At 38.7% G+C, this 19,294-nt stretch overlaps 3 protein-coding genes across 4 annotated transcripts in view; all 3 read right to left on the bottom strand.

Moving 5' to 3' along the window:
• Positions 1 to 1,051: 1,051 nt before the first annotated feature.
• On the bottom strand, positions 1,052 to 7,816 carry zmat1 (zinc finger matrin-type 1). The gene is made up of 7 exons (XM_034239467.1): positions 7,669 to 7,816; positions 5,579 to 5,685; positions 5,390 to 5,470; positions 5,043 to 5,178; positions 4,378 to 4,611; positions 3,389 to 3,479; positions 1,052 to 3,142 (listed from the first exon to the last, which is right to left on the bottom strand). Exons 1-7 carry the CDS (start codon positions 7,805 to 7,807, stop codon positions 2,206 to 2,208), a joined length of 1,725 nt encoding a protein of 574 aa, XP_034095358.1. The 5' UTR covers positions 7,808 to 7,816; the 3' UTR covers positions 1,052 to 2,205.
• Positions 7,817 to 8,150: 334 nt separating this feature from the next.
• Positions 8,151 to 10,276, bottom strand: gnrh2 (gonadotropin-releasing hormone 2). The gene is made up of 4 exons (XM_034239589.1): positions 10,146 to 10,276; positions 9,275 to 9,419; positions 9,107 to 9,190; positions 8,151 to 8,884 (listed from the first exon to the last, which is right to left on the bottom strand). The coding sequence occupies exons 2-4, from the start codon at positions 9,407 to 9,409 to the stop codon at positions 8,846 to 8,848; spliced, it is 258 nt and encodes an 85-aa protein (XP_034095480.1). The 5' UTR covers positions 9,410 to 9,419; positions 10,146 to 10,276; the 3' UTR covers positions 8,151 to 8,845.
• A 3,074-nt stretch (positions 10,277 to 13,350) lies between these two features.
• Positions 13,351 to 19,294, bottom strand: part of ptpra (protein tyrosine phosphatase receptor type A) — a 40,014-nt gene continuing 34,070 nt past the window's right edge. For both annotated transcript variants that reach the window (XM_034239582.1, XM_034239583.1), the window contains exons 21-22: positions 18,781 to 18,916; positions 13,351 to 16,779 (exon numbers count right to left, since the gene is read on the bottom strand). In XM_034239582.1, the coding sequence (XP_034095473.1) occupies positions 16,705 to 16,779; positions 18,781 to 18,916 (211 nt within the window). In that variant the 3' untranslated portion in view covers positions 13,351 to 16,704. The remainder of the gene's footprint in view (positions 16,780 to 18,780; positions 18,917 to 19,294) is intronic.

Raw genomic sequence — 19,294 nt, 5'->3', positions numbered from 1 at the left:
TTATCAAAATTGTTGTTGATGTATTTCATTTAAACCAATTCACTTTTACATAACTCACTTTAACTATAAAATGTTACAATTCAGTTGTGTTTGGATATTCTCTATACTGTTGCTGATCTCGACTCAAACCAAAAATACTCTCCCAGTGATTTTTTGAGCAGTACTGTATGACTTGCACAGGTACACTGCATTAGATTGCTGTTCATATCCGAATGAAACAAACCTTATATTGAGTTATTTACCCCACATGAAAGATATACGTCCCATTTAACAGCTAAAGAGAGGACTGAGGGTTCAACTGTCTGGTTATGCCTTGAACTCTCCATGATGAACCTAATGATCACTTAAATAATGAGTGTTGTCTGTGGATTGTCTTGTTTCTGTATTATTTAGTGTTGTGTGAAAAGTGAGGGCGGAGAACGGTCTGGTGAGGGTCTTAAAGTCGGAGGATGTGGGCACCTTATACCTCTACGGGGGTCTACGACACGAGCGAGATAGGGAACGAGACCACAGGATTCTTTGAAAACTCAGAGAGCTCAGGAGGCTTCAGAGCTGCTCTACACCTCGCCGAGCTGTGAAGCCTTTGTTGGTCTGCTGCTCCGACGCTTTAAGTCAAAGCCGCCTTCATTTAATTTCTCTACTGCTTTCAACACAGTTTTATGAAAAGTTCAGCATTTTCAGACTCACATTATGTCCATGTCTTAGTATGTGTCACAAACGGTTTAGTGGTTATCATTTGCAGAACCTTACCTAAAGTCCAAACTTCATGTAAGAGGCTTTTCATCCTAAAGGCCTATACAGAAGTCTTTGCAAAAGTTATTGAACGTTAACGCACACTAGCAAGCTGTTTCATGCATGTTTTTGATTTACTGCACTACTTTGGCTTGATTCCTGGTTTAATCCTCCTGTTCAAACACGCCACATAATGTGCACCAATCAGCTCTCAGGATCCTAGTGCGATCAAATATACAGCAATACATCACACAAATGCCAAATGTCAAAGTAAGTAGACAGACTGTCAAGAAAGTCTTCTACAAATAAGTACAAAATATGTGTTTTAAGGATATTTAATTTGTGGGCCTGTTTAGGCAGTTCTTTATTTAACGTATTGTAGATATCAGAATACTTAAGTCTGAGTGCATAATTGCCTGCCAACCTAAAACTTTCCACAAAATATCTTTGTTTTAAGCCAAAGTAGGTAAGTACACGGCCTTAGATAGGACATTGCATAGAAGGTTTGAAAAGTGGTCCACAAACCACCCAGCAGATAGTGTAAGAAAAAAGAGCTGTTCAAGGACAATACATTCTTTTAAAAATAAGTTTGCTGTGCCAAAAAGGCTCGCCTAGCCTCCGTGTTTTGACTCTTAGGGATATTTTTTTACTTTTCAGGATTTATTAAGAACAACTATGTAGTTTGGAGTGGATCCTTATGAGTTGAGAAGATGTTTCAGTCATCTTTAAACTGCCTCCGTACAAGTTATCACAGACTGCATGTGAACATATGAAGTTTGTGAAGAGCTGACCTCATTCGAACTGTTGCACCTGTCTGACCCCAAACACTGTATGGGCTGCAAAAACATCCCAACACATGCACACACAGCACTACAGACTGAAGCAATGTCTTTGTGCAATAGTTGTGATGAGAACCAGAACTGGCCATATTTGCATCTTTCTAATACATCCAACATGCGCTGAACCCGTCTATGCTGGCCTCCTTTCAGCAGATGTTACTCTGAGTAAAAGCACACGGAGCTTCAAAAGAAATGAAAGGACTACTCTTCTAACATCTGTGTGCTTTTATTTGCTTTACTGATGCTGAGTGAAGCTCGACAGTGCCAACCACAGGCTGCTGAAGGCATCACAGTCAGCAGCCCAGACAGAAACATATCGATGTGTTGAGAGGTGAAGAGAACTTCCTGATCATTTAAAATTAAGGCGACAAAAAAAATAAAAATAGATCACCAGTAAATAAAGATGTGCAAATGAACTAAATCAACAATATCATTTTGTGTCATAGAGAAAAATAAAGTATTGTAAAATACTGTAAGAATTTTCTTCAAACAATAACAGAAACATAAATGAGCTAAACATGGCTAGCCAGCTAGCACACCTATGGAGAACAACACTGTCGGAGTAGAAAGTAAACACTGCTTTGTAAACTGCTAATATTTATAACTTCTATGTTTTGCTTAAAATGTCAGCAGCTCAGCAGCCCAGGATGGAGTCGTCCCACAGCTTCTCCTCCTCTGTCCTTGTGTCTGCTGTCTCTTTTGTTTTCTTCTTCTCCTTCTTATTGTATTTAGCTTTGGACGTGTCTTGTCCTCCTTCCCCCTGCTCAACATTCATTTCAGCCTGAATATGTTCCTCTGTCTCTTTCCTGTTGTTCATCATGTCTCCTGGCGTCAATTTGTCCATCACCCTTTCCCCTCCTTCCGCTTCGAGGTCCTCCTCCTTTAATTTATTTTGCCGCCTTCTCCGCTTGCCAGGAGTTTTCCCCTTTTTCCTCTCTTCCCCCGACCCTCCTGAATCCTCTCTTCTCCCCTCCACTGAGTCATCATCTCTCCTCCGCTGCTGCTTCCTCCTCTTCTTGTCCTCATCTCTTGCTCTCCTGTCTCTCTCTCGTCTGGATCTTTTAATCCTCCTCTTTTCTCTGCGCCGGTGTTCGCTGTCACCACTGCCGCTGGTGCTGCTGCTATAAGAGGAGGAGGAAGATGATGATGAAGTATAGGAGGATGAGCTCGACTGATTTCTGTGCCTCCTCTTCCTAGTGGGCTGACTAGAGAAGAGAGGAGGACCTGGGAGGGCTGGAGGAGGGCGTTTGTAGTCCCAGCCATGGGACAGCCAGGAGGGGCCCTGATACGGAGGACGCCACCCTTCAACTGTGTAGTGACACCCAGGGCGGGAAGGGTGAGGAGGGTGAGAGATGGGAGGGGGGTTGGGCCTGAGTTTATTCAGTTCTAATATTTCCCCTTTGTTTAAGGCTTCCTCTTCTTCACCCTCCTCCTCCTCCTGTTGTGTGACTTGCCCGGCCTTGGGCTTGATTCCACGAGCTTTCTGAACCTGAATGAAATCTGCCAGTTCATCCGCAAACGTGCTGTAGTCTTTCTGTTGGGATTTGCAGAGGTGAACCACCTTCTTCTCCCTGGAAGACAACATGGAAACAAGGAATTAAGTAGATATGCAATTGTGTAATGAATGCTGATGTCCCACTTACACAGAAAACACAGTAAGAGCAATAATTGGTAAAAGCAAAATATGTGTAATATCTTTTCTAAAGGCTTTACCTTGTTTGGTAGAGATCATTTTAAATAAATCCCACCATGATCATTTGAATATAAATAAAGTAGTGGAAGGGTGTGTGAGTGCAGTGTTGCAGATATCATCTTACCTGATCTGGTGTTTGTTCCCCTGCATGTGGGCCTGGTACATCTCCACAGAGTTAAACTGGATGCTACACATCTGACACATCAGGGAGTCGGCTGTAGATAACAGAGAGTGGGTGAGGTGGCAAATGAGGAGGAAAATTCAACTTCAATAATCGAATAAAGCCCTCATAATCCTTTCTTTGAGATTCTAGTGAGTTTCTTACTTATGTTTACAATCATATTAACAATGAAGAATTCTCAACAAAAGACATGTTATACAGCCTACAAGTGAAAAAAAGGTTAAGAACCTGACACAAGAACCAAGGCTAACATTCTGCTACAACGTATTGTCTAACAAACTATGGTTTGACTACCGGCTTATACCAGTTTATTTGAGAAGGTTATCAAGCGAACACCTACCTGATGGGACAAGATGCTCACTGCTGATCAATGTTTCGCTTCCATTCAATTCCGATTTGATTATGGATATTTCGGTAACAACACAAATATAGCTAGTTATGAAAGAGATTCAAAGAGAACTCGTGCTGTCAAGTGTACAAGGAACCCTCTAGCCTCGTATGACTCTTCCTGCAGCGGTCAGGCTGCATAGCCACAACAGCCCCCGGTAGACCAGCACATTCACACAACAATAAAGACTACGACACGCCTGTTGTGAAATTACACCAACTTGCATTGATGTAAAAACACAAAAACCAACACAGACTACGACACACCTGATGTGCAATAAAACTTGTGTGCAATATGTACATTGGAAATGTATTATGAATGTTACTTATACATTGAAATAACTTTATTTTAAATATTATGTGCTGCCGTTTCTAATACTGTATTATTTTATGTGTCTATCTTTCCCTTTCCCCTCTGTGGGACACATAAAGTTATTCTGATTTTAAACATCTATAGATATATTAACGTCGACATTAAGAATGGACACATGTGCCACTAGGCTCGACCCCCTCTCTGTAATGTGAGACGCAGGACCCCGTGTTACCTTCTTGGACATTGTCTCCGAGGTCTTTGAGCAGGTCCTGTCTGGCCTGATTCCTCTGGTGTTTGCGTCCATTGTAGTGCTGCAACGCCATCTGGGGATTGTTGAAGGAGGCGGCACACAGGGCGCAGTACTTGTTGGGGTCCTTCAGATCAACATCCTTCTTCGGTGCAGTGTTGGGGGCCGTTGGGTCCAGAAGATGCTCCGTACCATCCTCTGGGAGCATCCTGTCTATAGCTGTGAAGAGAAATCATCCATTTAATACATATGTGTCGGACTTTCTGAAATGAAAGAATATCAGCCCCAAAATAACCATTTGTGAATCAATTACACACCTGTTGTGAATTCATGAAGAAACTTTTTTTTTGTATACCAGAGAACAAAACATTTTTTAAATGAAAAAGTCTCTAGAATTGATAATGCAATTTGCAGAATAATTAAAGTATCTTTTATCCTGTTTTCCTGTTGATACTGCCCTAATTTAATTAAATTAAATGTATTTGTTCTCTTTTTGGACACTCTTCAATAATTGTAGTTTAAGCAGGTAGAATAATTAATATATAAATGATTATTTTGTAATGATGCCTTTAAACAGAACGTAATCTACTGCTGGTGTGTAAATAATATAGATTACTTATTTACTTTTCCATCACACATCACACACTTGCCTGGGGGCTGTAGACCTTGTTTACGGAGATTTTTGGCATGGACTTTTCCATCATAGTGGGATTTTGCCACAACTTGAGAGCTAAACACCATGTTGCACAGCTCACAGAACTGGTCCTTATCCATCGTCATGGTACGCTGCAAAACAACAGGAACAAGACTGAATTATCAAGAGACAAATATGTGTTTCCTGAGGTAGTTTGTAAAAAAAGAATAAAGAAGAAAACAAGATGGCATATGACAATCCTTTAAACCTTTTGTGTACCTCCTATGAAATCATATCCTACAGAGAAGGATAAAGATATGACCCTCAGACTGTACATAATAACATCTCTCAAAGCGTGCTGACCTGCGGTCTTGTGGACTCTTGGATCTTCTCGGTTCTCTTGGCCTGCAGGTACACTCTGAGTTTCTGAGCATGTTTCTTTCCCTGCAGTTGGGGGATAAACGAGAGACATTATTACAAAGGCTCGGACCTTGTTAGCTCATTGAAACGGCACCACAGTTCCATGAGTAGCGCCTGGAAAGCAGCACACACCTCGTAGTGGGACACTCGCTGAGATTCGTAGAGCAGCGCAGCATCACACACATGGCAGTGGTCGTACGTGAGGAGACTCTTCAGCAGCTCCTCTTCACTCTTGTCTCCTGTGAGGCAGAATACTGTTACAGCTGAGCCACAGAGAATAACGTGAAGGATTATTTTAACATGATTAACAAGCAACAGGCTACTAAATGATCATATCTCATTACATTCATTAATTGTAATCGCTATTAGATTGTAAACCAAAACCAAAATAAAATCGGACTGTGTCTCTACGTGAGCTGGTTGTGGTAAATATGGTGATCAACTAGCTTTTGTAGAATTAGAAGCTGCAGAATAAAATGCTAATACGAACTTTTTTCATTATTTGAAAACGTGAAAGGTCACAGAACAAGACAGCAGCATAAACAGCTGTGCATGCAATATATACTGTAACAACATTACCAGGAAATGTATAAATTATATTTAATTCCACATTTAATTAAGATGTACCAACACCATAGGACTGTATTTAAAGTAAGTCGAGTTTATTGTTAAACATTATTTGTATATAAAATAAATCTGCCAAAATCATTCTTTTGGATAGGGATAGACGTTGTGCTTCCACTAATACAATTCCTAAATTGTCCAAAAAAATACTACTTGAATTATTCACACTCAACTGTAACCTCCTTCATAACAGTAAAACCTTTTAGCACTCGTAGCGTTTTACTACAATGTGAGAAATCGTGGTTTCATGCTTGACTGAAATATGTCTGCATTCTTTGTATGCAGAAATATCACCCAGTTTGTCCTGATAGCATCAATAATGTACATTGTGCTCTGCATATTTTTTTACTTCAAAAACATTTTTAACCAACAAGTAGCAAAACTGCGAAGAAACTATTTGAGAGTTTCAACTTTAAGGATTTAACTAAAATGTCATCAATGCATAGGAACTGAGATGTTACTGTGATTTGTTTGCCATCCTTGCTCTAAAAATAAAATCTTCATAAATAATAACGGTTTGTTCTGTGGTTTGACAAGGTGTGTTGCATTGAGCTAATCAAAGAACATGATGGTGAGGAGTGGAAATGTATGAATACAACGAAAATGACATATTAATTACCGAATTGCACAACAATTACCTTACCATATTAATTAGGCTAATACAAAAAATAGTAAGACAGTTAGTGTCTCAAATTGTTTTATATACACAAAAGAACTCCAAAATAAATATTTATATTTCTGAGGATCTATTGTCACTAATAAATGATTTACCAAATATGTTAAACTATTAAAACAACAATTAATTAGCACTTTGATTTATACAGCTGACATATTCATATCTGCTGATTTTTTTTTCAACTCACATGCTTGTCTTGAAAGCATCAACTATTCTGCTGGTCTTAGAGATCAGCAGCATGACAGCTGATCAGCTGATGGGGGCCAAATTCCTTAAAAAATCATTACCAAGAAAGATTAAAAGACTGAATTGTAGATTCCGCAACAAGCTAAAGCTTTTCAATCCATTCTTTTGATATGTACATATGCACTGACAGGATTTCTTTTTTAACAATACAATGACAATAAAGAAATGCAATTTAATTGACTGAATCAAGTCAGATAAACCATTACCAACTGTTGCCAGGGAAACCTAATTTAACGTCAACACTGAATGGAATTAACATTTGGTGGCCTATGCTAGCTTCCAAAAAAGCTAACCTTAACCCGTGGTTGACATATGACTAAGGTTTACAGGGAGCTTGGTTTTGGGCGTATGCTGATACTAGCTTGCAAGACAATTGACGTTAGCAACTGGCCAACCACTCCCGGACCTCTAGAAACAAATAACGTTAATCTTTTGACTTTCTATAGTTTCACTTTTAGAGTTGTCCAGCAACCCAAAGGGCTTTTATTTATTATTATTTGACATGTCATATACGACCGGACCGGTTTCAGAAGCTCTACTGCTAACGTTACACAGTTGACGTTAGCGCATTTAGCTAAGCAGCTAGCTCACTCTACTGTTGAGCCTGCTAGCCAGTTAGCTAAAGAAGCTAAATGACACCGTATGGCTTAATGTTCACGTTGTAGACAAAACTCACCTTCAACCTGGGCTCTATCTGTTTGAGTGTTTATTACTTTGTCAGCACCTGTGGCAGAAGCCGCGTTAGGGGTACTAGTTGTGTTATTTTGAGCCTCTGACTCCGCAAGCAGCGGAGTACAGACACTTCTGTCGTCCATGTTTTGGCTAAGCTGCTAGGTGCGGGCGCAGTGACGTCACAGTATTATGGAGCCCATCCCGTGTTTACAGAAATTCACTTTACAATATCTGTATGTTTATAACAAGACTGTACATTCTATATACTGTACATTATACTTTAACACATTACCACTGAATTAAAATACAATAATATGCAAAAAATAATATGTAAATCTTATACTTGCAGTTAACACATTTCCACATTTAACACATTTCATCAGGGAACGATTCCCAAGAACCGATTTACGTATGTTTTCTATTAGATTAAGCTCGTAGGCCAATTATCGGTAGATACATTATGATGAGACAAAACAAGCGATTTAATATTTGAAATAGTTTATTTTCAGCCCCTGATTTTTTTTCTTTCTATTTTTTTAATGGTATTGTTGTTGGTTAATTCCCTTATTTATACAGAATTTACATTGACTGATGATTGAACGGACAATTCTCAGAAAAAGGTCAATTTTAAATGTATTTATTAATAAGAAATACAAATTAACCACACTTGATTTAATGTATCGGATACACATGACTGAGATAAAACATGAATAATTGTCAAAATATATTTGATAAATGAGAAAAATAAATACATTATTTAAAAAAAAAATCTACAGTAAAAATGTAAATAAAACAACTAATATCATTGGATTGCGGTCAATATGCCTTCTGTGCATTCTTGCTCAGTGTACCAGCAAACCAAGACATTGAGCCAGCATGCAACCTTAAACCAAAACATCAAAATTGAACGCACTCATCATGGATTTTAATATTGTTTTTCTACTTCTTCACCAACCTAACTTCCATTTACTATTCACCAAAAAAGGTCATATCAAAATAAATACTTTATTTTAGGACATTACAATTTCAACGTTCGTCACAGGTGATATCCATGTAATGTTGGAAAATAACTTAAATACGAGATCAGAGGATCCACATAAAACATTTTTCACATCAAGACAAAGACGGCGAAGAAGGATAAGATCATTATAGGTAGAAAAGCAGTGTAGAGTGGAAGTCTGTCACTTTCTCTTCTGGAGCTCTCTTGCTAATGCATCCAACTGTGGAATGAAATACATCATGACATGAGAGTCAGACACACTTAATGATATAGCCATAGCATACTCTTTGTTGTTATATATACAGTGTGTACTGTGTAGCTATGTATACATTATTGTAACAGGGGTGGAATCTGTGTATATGTGAAGACCCATTCTTACAAGACGAATGAATCCAAATAAAAGTATGTTTTATACAACCTGAATAAGGAACTGTTTACTTACAATAATGTTTCTCAGTATGCTTCTCCTCTGGGGTCTCAAGTAGCTGCATTCTCCGGCCTCACACAGCTTAATCTCCTCTGAAATCTGCACATGAAAGAAGAGTATAGAGGTAAAGGTTATTTTTATTCTCAACAGGAAATGTTGGGTGAATGATAAAACTATCCTGACCTCTGACGTGCTGAAGGAGTCCAGCTCCCTCTTGCCTCCGGGGTACCAGCCATGAGACCAATGCTGGGCGCTGGACAGCTGAGCCCCGACGCAGAGAAGCACCCCGAGCAGCAACACCAGCCGAGACACACTCATGATGTTCCCCCTGAAGGAAAATACTCCATTAGCTCTGACCACAAGAGAGTATTATATTTGAGCCTTTGGTATCTGGTTTAGAAAATCAAATCAAATTGCAAAGTGTTTAAATACTTTATCAGGTTCATTTAAATGTGGAATAGCTATTCTGTAGCAAACACTTTAAGATGTAAATGCAATTTGATTTTGCTGCAATACAAATGTATCAAACGAGATTATGCTGTGTAGAAAGTAAAGCTGTCTGTCACCAGAAATGGTATATATTTAGCCGTAATATCAATACAAGTTGAGTATTTGTTGATTAACAATTTGAATCTTTCTTTGCAAGAATGTTACTGCAAGTTTCCTTTACATTTCATGTTTACATTTGAGCTTATTTAACTGTAATAATGTCAAATGTAAATGTCAATGACTTGCTTACCATCAATAAACCAAATACGGTTAAACATTTGTAACATTTTAAGAATCATTTTAGGGACTAATGTATTGCCCTTAAAAATAAATGTTGCCATTACATCCTTTTTTAGTAATGCTATGAAATATATACAGAGCTTTCAGGCCTATTGTTAAACTTCTGAAAATCACTAAGCTTAAAATCCAACTAAGAGGCACCGAGAGGAGTTAAAGCTCAGTCTCTAACAAGATTCATTGTTATATTCCAAAAATAATAATGTATAATTTAGAATAAACAGAAAGCAGTAAAAGTATATAAAGGTACAAAAGAAAGTGTCCTTACCTTAGTCTTTATCACTACAGGTGTCCCTTGACGTCCTGACAGAAGCTCCCTCAGCTTTCCTTCAGTTGTTCGGCTGTTGAAGATATCTCACAGTTTCACAAGTGCACGACTGTACAGACTCTCTTCACCCTCATACTCCTCCTGAATATATATGTACCCCTCCAAATGCACATTGCCATTATCAGCCCCGCCCCTCTCTGACCCCTGTGGCCCCTCTGTTCCCCGGCGGTGAAAGGAACGGCCCCCGGGGACAAGAGGTCCAGGAGACATGGCCAATTGTAATTATCCCCTGCAAACATGCTCTGACACCCCTGAGATGTACGTCTGCTCACTTGCATCACACGTATCTACGTCCAAATACTGACACCCTGGCTGAATAACAAAACAAATAATTCAATGAGCAGATTAAAGTCAAACTGTATCATCTAAGTAAACTATTTCAAGTATAACAAAGCACATTAAGAGAAATTCTAAAAACTGAAAAATGTCTCAATGGTTAATTCACTGCATACTTTCTACAAGTGGAAGAACATGGCCACTTCGACATAACTCATGAAATTGTGTACATGAAAATGAGTTTTAGGAAATACTGGGGCTCAAAAGTTTCTGAAATCTGGGGCCTGCCAAGAATGATCGTTATCTAATAGCTAGTAAAATTGTATTTATATTGCACATTTCAGTCTACGTAGTTGGAAGGAAGCAAACACTGTATAGTGTTAACAAAAAACACAAGACATGATAAAAGAAACATTTAAAACATTGAGATTAATGAATCCACATTTAAATGTTTAAAGTCAACAACCAAGCAAAATTAATTTATAAGATTAGTGAACGGAAACAAAAGATCATAGAATTAAAAAAAAAAGCGTATACATAATGAATAACCATCAACCAGACTATTTAAGGAAAAACTAAAAAGGATTTTTCCAATTGATTTTAAAAGGATGATTGAATAGCTATTGCTCAAAGTATTAAACCGTATTGCTCAGATCCCAATTACAGGAGTCTTTGTCAGAATGAAAAACTCTGGAGTTTCAATTTCCTCTCTCAAGGTCGATGTCGTTTTGACCGCATCAACCCACCACACATCCTCACTTTAACCTGAATGACCCTCTCAGTCGCTGGCATCTGATGACAGGGGAACAAACAGTGGATCCCTGATGAGATCCATCTCAATTAGAGGAGGAATTTCCTTTTCAGAGTTTTACATGCAGGAGCAGCTCTGACTCAGGAAGTGAGTGACAGCGTGACGAGCTGCTGCTGTTGACTCAGGTCAGCTGCCCGCCTGAGTGATGAGACACGAGGCTGGTGCTGTCAGGGATTGGTTGAAGAGAGAAAACTCCAACATGCGTCACTGATGAGACCACCTGTCAATGTGAGGCTAGAGGAGTAACCTTCAGAAGTCTGTGAATTAACATTTACAAATTAAACATACAGGGATAGATAGCTTTATTGTTTTCTGCAAATGTAATGTTGTCACGTTCTATTTATGTCTAAGGTCTGAACATCCTGTCAGCTTTTATTCCGTTCTGAGTTTTCACAGCTTTCATTCAACTCATATTTCATCAAGCTTGTATACTTTATAATAGTAAATATAAATAATAGTAAACTAAATATATTACTGAATTACCACTCTCTTGATTTGTTCCACACAAACCTAACTGGGCTTGACAGTAAGAGCTTTGTCAATTACCATTAAAAATAGTGAAATACTGCATAAAAGAAATCAGTTGCTGGCCTCATCAAGAATTCTGGGACCCCCACGGACACAGACCCTTATATCCTCCAATGGACATTTTACATATATATACATTGTTGTGGAATATTTTCCAAGGCCCATAACTTTGACCCAGTGTATCAGTTCAAACTGTCCTGACTGAGCACAGGCACCTGTAACCTTGGCTGCTGTGCTCTCAGTGTTTTGTCTCCCTGTTCCTGCCTGTTGGCGTCAGCTGATAGAGGTGTTATCATTCTATCTTGTTATGCAGCATGTTGATGATGCTCTCTGAACTAGCTAAATACATGGGTCTGGGGTAGAGTTCTTCAGAATTGACGTGGCAACTCTACCGTGGAGTCAGAACCTCTGACTCTTGGACTTGTGATGTGAATCTTCCGGCCGTTAACTCCAAATAAACCATCATGTGTTTGACATCAAAGCTACTGCTCCTACCGTGTCTCCTTCCTGAGTCGGTGACTCCCACTACATAGCTACACAGAAGTTTCCTCTACATACATCATATATATAAGTAACATCTTTGTGATCATCTTTAACAATCACAATTCTGCATTTTCTGGACAATACTACTTTAAAACTGCACAGCTTTTATATTACGATATATGTTTGCAAATAATTCTTATTGCATTACCCTTGTATCGTTTATTTCTCCTTTTTCAGATATTGTATTTGCTCTTATTCTTACATTTGTATTCTCTCTACTCTGTTTATGTATGCACCATTATACCCCAAAGCAAATTCCTTTGAGCTTCAAAAGGGATACTAAATAAGATTAAGGAACTCAGAAGAGACATAATAAAAAAAGGAATGCTTAATATCAAAGAAGCAAATGCAGAGATTTCCAGACTTTGAATAAAAAAAAAAGTTTTTTCACATAAATGATTAAATCCTACATTTCTATAAACTATAGGAAACTATAGAAAGGACCTCAGAAGACATTATTCAACTGGCTGATTAGTCTTTGTGAGGAGTAGACTTTAAAATCAGGGCAGTGCCCATTTTACACCATCATGTTGTTTAGGATTATACCTTTCCATTTCTATTTACAATTAAGCTATTCAGTGTTGCAGTGCTGGTGGATTAAAGCCTACAAACTAATATCACATCTATTTAATAGTGATACTACTTAATATAATAATGATCTTTTCCTAAATGTTTAACAGGTATTACTTTCCGCTCGATCATTTCACCAGTAACCCTACATGATTCCTTGATTCATCCGAGCAAAACACTCATTAATATTTGATGGGGGTGAAGGGTTAAACACTGATTGATACCTGTCAAGAGCAACACTCAGGAGGACCGCCTGATCTATAAAGTACATGAACGACCGGCAATTATTTTGCACATCTACAATTGGTCTTCATCGAGGAGTGAGCTGTAATGATCCTCAGGTTGTCATGATGGAGCATTAGTGTCTGACGTGTTACTAACATTTAGCATTTAAAGACATAAGAAATACACACTTGATAAAATCTCAAGCACTTTATTAGGTTTGAACAGTATCTTGCTTAGAAAGGCCATTTGGCATTATATAATTATATATAATTTTGTCATATATATAATTATATATACATATATTCAAATGTTGAATAACAAAACACTAGAAACAAACATTGGCAAATTAAAAAATAGGATTTTCTTAAGACAATTATACCAAATTAAAAATGGCCAAAACAAAACATCTCTAATACATTTTTAAAATGGTCCCGATACAGTTCAATATACATCTTTTTATTCTTCAAAAAGAAAAAAAGAAGGGGGGGAGAAGAAAATATAATAAGCAAGGCAGCAGGCTGGAATGAAATATAAATAACCTTACATTATGTACAAAAGGGAGTGGGGCTGTGACCACTGGGGGCACATGGTCCAAGGACAAAGTGAAGGAAGGAAAGGGAGCGATAAGTGGACAGCAGTGAGTGGACAAGGACAGGAGACATAAAGGACATAAGCAGGTGGAAAGAAGAAGAGAAAAAGTTGGACTCTAATCTTCCTCAAGTCAGACTATTTAGAAATGGAGACCTATTTAAATTTCTCGGGGGCATTCAAAACACTCCACTGGGGAAAAGCTCAGAGATAAAGGGACGTGGAACAGGGACAACCGTCTGATTTCCCTCGGAGAAGATGCATAAAAGATTCAATTTAACTGTGGTGGGGAAAAACTTAACGATTTGTGTTGAACATTTGGGTACCCACAATTGATTACTTATCATGGATACCACATGTCATTGATATGGAATGATATGAGGCCATACAAATACAATATTTATTTTAAAAAGAGGCCACAACATTTGTTTCAACTGCACAATTGAGGAGTCTACGTATTTGTGACTACAGGGAGTGTGAAGGATGACCAACCATGTCTTATTTCTGGCCCTATTGATTTGTCATCAGAGTAAGGAAAATGCTCAGGACAGCTTTTAGGATGACAGCGGTTGCATCACAAACTATATGTAACGGTTAGTTTTAAACTACAAGTGAGGCACTTTTTTTCATATTCACTAGATCTGCAAAATAGCGGGTCTCATGGGATGGCACAGTGTCATTTTTTGCTGTCAAATTCAAAGTCGCATTGATCCAAACACACACAACAGATAGATTAGCTAAACAAAAAGCATCCCCTTCTCTATTTAATGAAAGACCCAATATGTGACAAAGTAGATAAATGAGGAGCATAACGGCACCTAACTAGTAGTGCGGGCACTTGTGATGCTTTGGGGGAAAAAAGACCTGAAAGGAAAATGACGATGCACAAACAGCCAACATTTCAAAAATATCTACTTTTACGTCCCTGCAGGGGCCTTACAGAAGGCTTTGAGACCTGAAAAAAGGCTCTTATATTTCAATATCAAGGCCAAATCATCATCCTAACCTTTTCTTTCATTTGGTTCTGTAATTTTAAGGGCTTTGCTTTTGGTGCAAATAGTGCATGAGTGTTCAAACAATCACTATTGATGCAAATCACCCTTCCTAAAGAAGATTCAGCATGTACTTTTAATGACGTTGTCCACCATCAATAAATGAGTACTGATTGTGCTCCTTCCGTTGAGAAAAGTCATTCAATCCGGGTCTGTTAGTGTGATTTAGACCGTTAGTGTGGGTTGCAAATTGTGAACGATTTATTAACAAAATGTTTTTTAATATCATAGCAATCAAATCTGTTAAAATCCAGGCAAGGCATGATATTGGAGTACTCTCCGTTGCTGGGGTTTTAAATCTTTGAACGTGAGTCAGCGCTGCAGGTGAGCTTGAGCTGAATTTGCTCGATTTATAAGTTTAAACAATCCAGCCGTCGCTCATTTCCTGACGGGAGTTGACATTACGTGACCCGAAGCCCAGCGGTTAACTGACAATATCCATCACAACTGAGTGCATAGCCTCAATTGCGGCCTCATCTGAAAAGAAACCCACACCGTAATCCAAGTGTCCTCACAGGACAGCCATTGAAAATAAAATCTGAGCAAACATGGCATGGCACCACCACTATTTAAGTAACAAAGTATCCATTTTTAAGGAAAATGTTAGCAACAGCATTCAAATTATAAGAGACATTCTTCGGCATCAGTGTTCATGGTGGGAAAACAAAAACAAGGGAATTAAAAGTGTGACAGTACAGCGTAGTGATGTGAGGCTGATATAAAAGAAATAGTTCATTCAGGCAGACTCAAAATAAAACCTATATAGAAAAAAAAACTCAATACAATCTACAAGAAATACTGACGTGCGTCTGTAAACTAGAAAAGAAATATGTCGGGTATATGATCTGTTGATGATGCAATAATGGAGGGATTTGGCTTGTCAGCATGATCACCAACGCTGCAGATACTGAAACAGACCATACCTTTAAAACAAGAAGCCCGATTTCCTGTTAAAGCAGAGTGTTGGTAGCAGATCATTAAACAGTAAACTGGCTTTAGTCTAGTGAATGTCTAGATATTGTTCGAGCTACTGAACTCTGCGAGGGAGAGAAGGACTTTGGCACTCTGCAGATAGAAGACAGTGTCTTCAGCTGCAGCTCAAACAAACACACATTCAAAAGAAAGAATGGCTCCTGGTATTCTGTGTGTGTTTCGTGTGTCAACCTGAGTCAACGAGCTACCTCACTCCAATCGTGAGTGACCTTTGAACCCCTGAAACTTTAAAGGGGAGGAATTTAAGTGGCTCGATAGATGGAAACATATCTGTGTGAAGGATAATGTGTGTGTCTAGGAGTGAAACACAGACCAGGTTTAGTCTGTAAATATTCAGGGTTCTGCTACAACTCATGTTGCTCCAGCGCGGCTCTGGACAAGCCAACAATGTTTTAAGTCTCTGTCCCTATAAAGTAAAAGAAAATCCAAACCTCATTACCTTGACTCTGGATTGTTTTGACATAAGCCTCCAAAGCATTAGATTTATATTCATATATATTTATATATACCAATAAAATACATTACAGGTGCCACCCCAAAATGCAGCCAAACTCAAAACTGTGTCTGAAACCAAAGTAATAAGATGCAACACAGTAAGTATATGTACATATGAAGGGGGGGGGGGTGGGAAGCAAATAAGGGGTTAAGGGCTGTATTAACAAGACCAATATTACAAAATATTCAAGAAGGCATCTCAGTTATTTTCTCTGTCCCACTGCGCTGCCCTGTCCTCCGGGCCTCTGTCCCTTTTCCTGCAGGCAGTCCCTCCCATCCACAGATCAACTTGTGATGAGTCTTTTTCTTTTTTTAAAAATCCATCAGATGGGAGGTTGCAGCTTTCTGCGTGGCGGTGTGTGCGTGTGTTCTGGTGCGTGCATATGAAGCGTATCGGACATCCATCCACGGCAGGTCCCTACTTGAAGTTGGCGTAGTCAGAAAAGGCATCGATGTACTCCTGGACCACTTTGTAACAGAACTCGTACTGCTCCTGCAGAGGTGTGGGGGGGGCACAGGAGGAAGAGTTATTTCAGTTGGAACTACCATTGGTGATAATACATTTTCATTAAAAAAATGTTTAAAACTAACAATGCTGTATTTCCTAAACCCTCTCCTGAGCTTGCACTATTGTTATTGTTTGCTTTTAATTGCTTTAATGTCTTGTATATATTCATATTGCATTGTTGAGGGCCCTGTGATCCAACTATACTGTAGTTGTGTATAGGACATTACACCTTTGAAATCTTGGAAGTTTGTTTATCCCTTGTACAACGGCTAACAGTGCAAACAGTAGTACAATAACACAGCTGTAGTTTGAGTATTATTGCATTGGGAACATTTCTAAATTCTCAGTTTGCGTTTATATGTCAAATAAAGGTGGATATCAACTCTAACGTAACAAATAACCACCAATCCACCGATCTACTAAAGCTAACTAACCCCTTTATGCCCGCAACTGAAATTGAGAAAACTTGCTAAAAACCCTTTGGCAAAAAAGTTTTCTTATCACTCTTTATTTAGTCTTTAGGAACCTTCTACTGTTTTCCCTAGCTGTTTACTTACATTTAGGAAACTTAAAGATACTTAGATATTTTAAGCCGTAAAAAAGATTCCACATGTTTTCAAAGATCCCGACTTTGACCATTGATAAGAAGTATGATTCTTTATGTGATCTAAGCGTTTCAAGTCATACTGTTAGAAACCTACACATAGTTTGTCAATATTAGATTTCAAGACTTTAGACCAGGGGTGTCAAACTCAAGGCCCGGGGGCCAAATCCGGCCCGCGACTTCATTTTATGTGGCCCGCAAGAGCTTGCAAAGAATATTATACGTTTATTATACGGTTACATGCCGCTTTACAGTATATCTATATATGTTTATTTTAATTAATTTCTTATTTTATAGTTATTTCTTATTTTTATCTTTGATTTATCCTTAATTGTATTAATCTGTGTGAATCTGTCCTGTTTTTCAATCTCACCCTGTTGCTGTTAAACTATCTTATCCTATCTTACAGAAGCATGTTGCCCATAAACTACATGTCCCACAATGCATCTCATTTTGTGACATGCGCACTGAAGACTGCACTGGGACGGTGGTGGCGAAGTCCATAGGGATTGGCTTGGCAACTGGAAGGTCACCAGTTCAAGTCCCGGAAAGACCAAGTGCTACCGAGGTGTCCCTGAGCAAGGCACCGTTCCCTACACTGCTCCCCGGGCGCCGTACATACTGGCAGCCCACTGCTCCTAACACTAGGATGGGTCGAATGCAGAGAAACCGTTTAGTTACATAGTACCTGTACTACGTAATGACAATAAGTTGAATCTTCTTCTTCTTCTTCAAGAGAGAGACTTACAATTATTTACCCTAGACTTCTGCTTTCAGACGTAGTTAATTATGAAGTTATTACCCTATCCAATAAAAATCCAATGCAGAGACAATAATATAATATAAATACATTATGTATTTATATATGTATATAGTTTCAACCGGCCCTTTGAGTGCAACCATAATGCTAATGTGGCCCACGATGAAATTGAGTTTGACACCCCTGCTTTAGACCAATGAGTAGAAAGGATGTGCTAATATCATCATGTATGAATAGTCTTGGAGACAAATTGTCTAATTAACGCGGTTCATATTGAATTAGTCAATCTTTCTACCCTTCTCTCTGCAAAAAGGTTAGTGCGTTTCCTCTCATGTTGAACTATTCCTTTGACCCTCCAGACGTATTGTTAAGCTTTCTACTGTTTAAAGACATAAATCCTATTCATAAACTTCTCCCAAAATACTCGTCAGTGGCAATAAATGACGCTTTTGGTATCTTAATAAAACTGTTGCTTATTGTGGAAAAAGGGGGCTACCACACATTTGACCAAGGTTCATTTTTCAAAGGAAGTAAAGCTTACACTCTTTCAAAGTATGAATTGCTGTCAATCACTCCACTATGATGAAATAATCCAAAGTAGTTTCCCATGAAGGGCCCTCACCAGTGTCTGCACCATGTGTGGTCTCTGCAGTCTGAGGCTCTTCACCGTCTGGAAAACATCCAGGATGCCCTCCGCCTTCACTCGCTCCAGGACTGTACTCAACGCACAGAAAGTCCCCGTCCGGCCCGCACCAGCACTGTGCGCACACACACACACACACACACACACATCACAAGCAACAATGTACACCTCAATATACACCCTGCAGTAAGCATGTTCAGAAATAACACGCACACAAGAGGCATTGTTGTGAGAGCACATGAGGAGCGTAGCAACATTTCTGGGAGCAGTTCAAATGTCACAAGGAAGAAGAGAACAATTCTCTTGAGCTGTTTTTTCCTGTGATATAATAGCTGCAACAATTTCCCAGACATACACTCACACACTCACACACTCTATTACCAGCAGCATTTCCGTTTGCAACAGCTATACAGAAACAAATAAAACTATATCATCATCTTAAGGGCCGGGGTTTTTTTTCCCCATTTGTTCTTACACTGGTACGCTAGTGTGT

Source organism: Gymnodraco acuticeps, unplaced genomic scaffold, assembly GCF_902827175.1.
Source record: "Gymnodraco acuticeps unplaced genomic scaffold, fGymAcu1.1, whole genome shotgun sequence".
NCBI lineage: Eukaryota > Metazoa > Chordata > Actinopteri > Perciformes > Bathydraconidae > Gymnodraco > Gymnodraco acuticeps.
The sequence above is the reverse complement of the archived record's forward strand: the minus strand, read 5'-3'. Positions and strand labels throughout refer to the sequence as shown.

What these genes read in the sequence shown, in the direction of transcription:
- zmat1 (XM_034239467.1), bottom strand. Translation starts at nt 7,807, where the DNA reads ATGGACGACAGAAGTGTCTGTACTCCGCTGCTTGCGGAGTCAGAGGCT. An exon ending in AGCGAGTGTCCCACTACGAG is followed by an intron (nt 5,471 to 5,578) that starts GTGTGTGCTGCT and finishes CCCCAACTGCAG; the next exon opens with GGAAAGAAACATGCTCAGAA. An exon ending in ACAAGGTCTACAGCCCCCAG is followed by an intron (nt 4,612 to 5,042) that starts GCAAGTGTGTGA and finishes TTCTCTTCACAG; the next exon opens with CTATAGACAGGATGCTCCCA.
- gnrh2 (XM_034239589.1), bottom strand. Translation starts at nt 9,409, where the DNA reads ATGAGTGTGTCTCGGCTGGTGTTGCTGCTCGGGGTGCTTCTCTGCGTC. An exon ending in ACTCCTTCAGCACGTCAGAG is followed by an intron (nt 9,191 to 9,274) that starts GTCAGGATAGTT and finishes TTTCATGTGCAG; the next exon opens with ATTTCAGAGGAGATTAAGCT. An exon ending in GCATACTGAGAAACATTATT is followed by an intron (nt 8,885 to 9,106) that starts GTAAGTAAACAG and finishes TTCATTCCACAG; the next exon opens with TTGGATGCATTAGCAAGAGA.